Genomic DNA, 6,346 nt, shown 5'->3' on the forward strand with positions numbered 1-6,346 from the left:
GTAATGTCCAAGAAAAGGTGTTACTCTGTGACGATGTCCAGATAAGACTACTTGTTCCTTTTCACTTATATTCAAGTCAGATTTGGCAATACTGCTTCCTTCTCGTAGTAGACGTTGCTCATGCAAGGGCAGATTGAGATTGGCAATAGGTCCTTCTTTCGGAATAGGTTTGTGAATGCTATTGATTTCCTCTCCATGAACTTTAGGTTCTGTTGATTTCGGATTGAAACTTTCTTTATCTATAGATTTTTCTATAGAAGTCACAGATTTTGCTTTTAGTGACGCGAGTGATGTCCCTTTAGATGAATTTGTGCGTTTACCAGGCTTGGTACTAGGTCCTGTACATTCAAGGGATTGTATTGAATGCGATTTAGCGACCTTGGCATTCGAATGAAGGTTTTTGTCGTTAGACTGAACAACAATTGGATTATTGTCCTTAACGGCTATTTCCGGTCTTGAGGCAAGACGTTGTTTTGATTCCGTGATTGAAACGTAAGTTATCTTTGTGTTGACTTCAATAGGAACAGTTTGTTTGTCAATGTATGTATTTCCAATTATGACCCAACCAAGTCTCAACTTTTGGGCAAATGGAGTTCGTGATGGCCCTAGTCGTTGTTCAAGGACGTGGTGTGCCTCTATAAGGTCCCTTCCAATTAGGAGTAGAATTTGACAACGTTCCTCTAGTGGTGTAATACTTCCTCTGAGTTCTGTCAGATGAGGATGATGCATTGCAACTTCAGGAGTAGGAATTTCGTCTCGATTATTGGGAATATTATTACATTCAATTAATGTAGGCAGATCAAATTGTACGTCACTATGTACAGATTTTATGACGAAATCTTTTCCTCTTTTCCCGGAAGTAGCTACTCTGCCGGAGCATGTCGTAAGAGAGTAGTTTTCAGGTTTCTCCCGAACGTTGAACAGACTGAAGAATTCAGGCGAGGCAAGAGACCGGTTGCTTTGGTCGTCAATAATGGCGTACATCCTGATAATTTTGTCTGTCTTGTCCTTGTGGTACACGTCCACAGGTAATATCTTGGCATAAGATTTCTCGCTCTTATGATCTTTGTAGATCTCTGTGCAGATCGAACTTACAGAGGTTAACTTTGTTTCAGCTGACTCTGTCTGCTCCCCGCCGTAGACTTGTGTTAGCTCCCCGCCGTAGGCTTGTCTGGGTGAGCTAAACTGGGAACTTTCAGATTGTTGTGGTCTAGTGATGTGAAGTGCTGTGGTATGTCGTTCACTTCCACACTCGTTACAACTGATACTTGCGTTGCAGTCCCGACTTCTGTGAGTGGTTGACTCACAACACTTGTAGCACACATTGTTTTGTCTTAACAGTTCCTTGCGTTCCTCGATTGGTTTGGCTCGGAATGCTCGGCATTCATTCAAGGTATGCTTTGTCTTGTGTAGGATACACAGATTTTGTTGTTGACTGCTGTCTTCAGTTTGCTGTTCAACAGCCGTCTTATGGACGTTGACTTTGGAGTACGTCTGAGGTGTGAACCTTGGCGTAGAGTCTTTTGTATTTGGTGTTACTTTTGACCCAAAGATGAACCCAGGATCGTTCTTAATTTTGCTCATTTCCCTGATGAAGGCGGAAAATTCTGTGAATGGCGGAAAGGCAACTTCATATTTGGACTTGTATCTTGAAGCCCTTGTGATCCACTTTTCTTGGAGTCCGTATGGTAGTTTTTCCACAATAGGATTTATCCCGGACGAAGAGTCAAAGTATGCTAGCAAACATCCCAGCTTGGGATTTTCCTTGTGATATTCTATTTCAGATAGAATGTCAGACAGTTCGTAGAGACGTGCGTTGTCCTTATTCGTCAAGGTTGGGAATTTGGCAAGTTTACTCATGAGAGAGGCTTCCAACATTTCTGGAGCACCATACCGCTCGTCAAGCCTCTTCCATAATCTCTGTATACCTATTGTAGGATTATTGGCGTTCGACGCTCTTATGCTAATGGCGTGTGTAGCAGACTCTGGACCGAGCCACTTGATCAGTAAATCGATCTGTTCTGAGTCAGAGACTTGTAACTCATCAGTCACATTCTTGAAGCTTGCTTTCCAAGTATGGAAGGATTCTGCCCGATCGTTAAAGCTTGTTAACCTGGAGAAAAGCAGGTCCTTACGTAAGAGGAATCTAGTTATCTCCGATGTGAAGTTGATTTGTTGCTGGTGTGCAACAGGGATCTCTTCTAGTACGCCTTGTTTTTGGTGTGAAACAGGGATCTCTTCTAGTACGCCTTGTTTTTGGTGTGAAACAGGGATCTCTTCTATAAAGTCTTGTTTAGTGCGTAAGACAGGGATCGCTTCTTTAACACCCTGTTTTTGGTGTTCAGTAGGGCTCTCATCCGAAAGGCCTAGTCTCTGTATGCCAGTTACTAATTCCAGATCTGGGATTAAGGTAACTTCCGGTGACTTAGTATCGGAAGGTAAGACAGCAGATGTCTGTGACATCAAGTTCAGTGCCACTGACGGCACGAACGCTGGTGCTTCGTGACTCAGCTCGATCTTAACAGGAATTTGTTTTTTCTTTTGAGGTCCTGTTACTTCCTTTACAACAGTTGATACAGGAAGTTTATTGACGAAATCTTGCACACGCTGGAGCGGGTCTTCCTTTTCGTCAGGGAGATCGCTATACGCTTGGCTATCATCGTATTCCAGGATACGAGCCTCGGCTTCTGCGGCTGCAGCTTCTCTCTGTGCTTCAAGAAGGTTATATTTGGCTTTAAGCTCGGCCTTTTCCCGGCTTACTCGTGCGGCTTCTTGCTGCATTTGAGCCTTTCTGCGCATAGCTTCTTGTTCTAATTGCGTTTTTCTGTGAGCGGCCTCTTGTTCTAATTGCATTTTTCTGTGAGCGGCCTCCTGTTCTAGCTGAACTGTTCTCTGTGCGGCCTCATGTTTACGTTGAGCGACTTCTTGCTCCATTTCTGCCTGTTTACGACTGGCTTCCTGTTCCATTTCAGCCTTTTTGTGTGCTGCTTCCTGTTCCATTTCATTTTGTCTGAACAGGGCTTGTTCTTCTAACATTGCTTCCTGTTGTAGGATAAGGGCATGTTTTTCGACAAATGCTATCTTAGACTTTGCAGCCTCTGCCTTGGCTCGCTTTCTCCGTGCCAGGCTTGACATGTCTGACACGTTAGAGCTACCGCTGTGCGAGGTTTTCTTACCCCTTGAGGTCTTTGATTTAGTGGATTTGGCCTTTGTTAGAGCGAGGCGATGCTCGTGTAGTTTTTCCATAACTAGCTCCACTTTAGACAGTCGTAAATCCAAAGAGAGTTTACATGCATCAATTTCTTTTTGACTCTCCAATGTTCGGGTCCTTTTCAGAAAGTCTAGGTATTCATCTGTGAGCCTACGATAATTATTACAGGCTTTAACAAGTTTGTCCTGGACTGTTAGGAGTTGCTGGAGATCGTTAGGAGGCGTTGTTACTTCCAATAACTGGGATTCAATGTCTGCCCAGAGAGCCTCTAGTTCCTGACAGAACTTGTCACGTTTTTCAGTGAAAGCTCCTTGTCCTTTTTCCGTGAGGTCACGTACTCGCCTAGCCTCGGGAGTTTCATCTGACTGTGATGTATTAGACGGATTTTCTAATAGTTCAGGGACATCTCCATCTTGGGGCTGAATCTCTTCTTGTTGTTCCACATGACTGGGATCCATGTTGACTCAACGTTGTTGGGTTGCTGTCGAGTTTACACAAGATATGTAGTCCACTGTCAGTGTAAAGGTATGTACGTATGTACGTTGCTACGTTGTCGTTCCTTGTCTGGATATGTAAAGACAGGTTGTCGTCAATTTACTGTACGTCAAGGGATGACGCGTACATGCAGGGCTCAACAGGTAGGTTGTTATGTAGCTGTATAACTAACGTGGAGTGGCGTTATCTGTGAGACACAACAGGCAAGTTGTAGACTTTTTACTGTAATGGCCTGACCATTAAGTATAACCGACGATTGGGCTCAAGGAGAAAAGACTATCAGGTGCTGATACTTTAATTATGAACCAATCTGACATATGGTAAAAAGCTGAAAAACAAATAAAATACAATTTTACAATGTGTTCAATTAATGTTATTAAAACGAAATGTCAAAAGTAATAGATAGCACAGTCCGTTGAATCCGAGAAAATGTTGTACTTTCAAGAGCAGTTAAATTTCCAGTGTTTCACAGAGAGAATGTTCAAATATGTATAGAGTAATTTGAAGGCTTCAAAAACAATGTTGTAAAGTTAACTCACTCTGTGGTTAGCCACGAATTGTGTCCTAGATGACGTTTGTCCTTTGAAAAGTTCTCCAGAACTGGTATGACCTTGCAATGTTCAGTTTGAGAGAGGGAAAGGTAGCGACGGTACGATGTTTTAACGTTAAAGATGAATAATCCTCCTAGGTTGGAACACATAAATAGATTAAGAATATAATCAAACGAACTATATAAATTACGGAACGGTGTAACAGAATAAAACCTGAATAGTGAATAGTGCAAAAAAACACAGTTCACTAGTCATGAATTTTGACTAATGAAAAGTTAATAGTGAGTGAATAGTCCTTCAGCTCAGAAAGTATCTACAAATACATAATAAGACGTACAAAAATAAATAAAACGGGTGTATCCATCCGTATTAGGACCGATGTTGTTTTAATTTTTTGTTAATCATCTTCGTTTGTTTAATACTAGTCATAACACCAATTTATTTTGCTGATGATAGAATCATTGGACAAAACAAAAGTTGCATCAGTTAAAATCTGTTTTGCTGCTGTGATAACAATAAAATGGCTGTAAATGTATCAAAACGAAACCTATATGCATTGGATCTAAACAGAAGCTTTCCTTCACATTAAATGAAAACATTAATCTTGCTTTAAATGGACAACAAATTATAGAAAGTTTATTGATGCATCTCTATCTTGGTCTTCTCATATCGATTATATAATCAAAAAGTTAACTCTTCTTTGGCTTTACTGAAAAGGATAAAGAAATATTTAAATCACAAAGCTAAATTTATTGTCGAAAAACTAAGGATTTTCTTATCCCAGGCATAGATAATATATAAATTTTATTTTACGTTTTACCTGACTTAGATTATTGTTCAATATGGAGAACCTGTAATAACTTTCTGTTATATAGTCACCAAAGGTACCAGGATTATAATTAAGTACGCCAGACGTCTACATCAGTGACGTTTATATCAAATGATAATTATAAAGCCAAACAAGTAAAGTTGAAGAGCATTCAGGACCCACAATTTCAAAAAAAAAAATGCGGCTATGGTATTCTATGCCTGGGATAAGAACATCCTTAGTTTTTCGACAAATTCAAAGTTTTGTAAACATGGAAATTTATAAAAATGACCACATTATTGATATTCATGTCAACACCGAAGTGCTGACTACTGGGCTGGTCAAACCCTCGGGGACGTAATGTCTACCAGCAGTGGCATCGACCCAGTAGTGTAAATAGTTATCAAAGGTACCAGGATTATAATATAGTACGCCAGACAAGCGTTTTGTCTACACCAGACTCATCAGTGACGCTCATGTCAAATAATAATTAAAAAGCCAAACATGTACAAAGTTGAAGAGCATTGAGGACCCAAAATTTAAAAAAAATTGTGCCAAATACGGCAAAGGTAATCTATGCCTGGGATTAAAAAATCCTTAGTTTTTCGACAAATTCACAAGTTTTGTAAACTCGATTCGTGATTTAGGATAGATTTTACTGTGTGATAGACATTAAATTGTATAACAGTACCGTCAATTTTACTATTTGCTATCAATATAAACATTTTTATTGTAACAAAATAATATTCATAAATCAAAACCATGTTCATCACGTTGCATGAGAAAGTCTACGAAAACAACGTTTACGTTTTCCTGAACATTGCGGACATTTAATAATGGAAGTATACATTGATGGAGAATAACAGCAAGTCATTGGCAAAGGCCAGTTATTGTATATTTTGGGATCCAAATAGCTAAAACCATATAAATGGTACAGTTCTTGAATCTTACAAGCAATTTGAGGGAACTGTATGCTGTCGTAAAATGCCCTCAACGAATATACAAAAATCAAATATCAAATGATACCAATAAAACTAATTATTTGTTTATTGAAAAAGCAACAACTGAAAACCTCAATCTTCCGGAAAAACCAAGAGCTCTTGTCAAATTTCATTTGATATCAAATATTTTCACATTCAATTTTCAATATTCAACATTCGTTTCAACATTTTACATTCGTTTTCAACATTTTACATTCAATTTCCAACATTCAACATTCGATTCAAACATTCAAAATTAGTTTTCAACATTCGATTTTCAATTTTTAACAATGGTTTCCAA

At 39.2% G+C, this 6,346-nt stretch overlaps 1 protein-coding gene across 1 annotated transcript; it reads right to left on the reverse strand.

Moving 5' to 3' along the window:
• Positions 1 to 497: 497 nt before the first annotated feature.
• Positions 498 to 4,459, reverse strand: LOC143052067 (uncharacterized). The gene is made up of 3 exons (XM_076225038.1): positions 4,246 to 4,459; positions 2,479 to 4,034; positions 498 to 512 (listed from the first exon to the last, which is right to left on the reverse strand). Exons 2-3 carry the CDS (start codon positions 3,667 to 3,669, stop codon positions 498 to 500), a joined length of 1,206 nt encoding a protein of 401 aa, XP_076081153.1. The 5' UTR covers positions 3,670 to 4,034; positions 4,246 to 4,459.
• Between the last annotated feature and the right edge of the window lie 1,887 nt (positions 4,460 to 6,346).

Source organism: Mytilus galloprovincialis, chromosome 11, assembly GCF_965363235.1.
Source record: "Mytilus galloprovincialis chromosome 11, xbMytGall1.hap1.1, whole genome shotgun sequence".
Classification (NCBI taxonomy): Eukaryota; Metazoa; Mollusca; class Bivalvia; order Mytilida; family Mytilidae; genus Mytilus; species Mytilus galloprovincialis.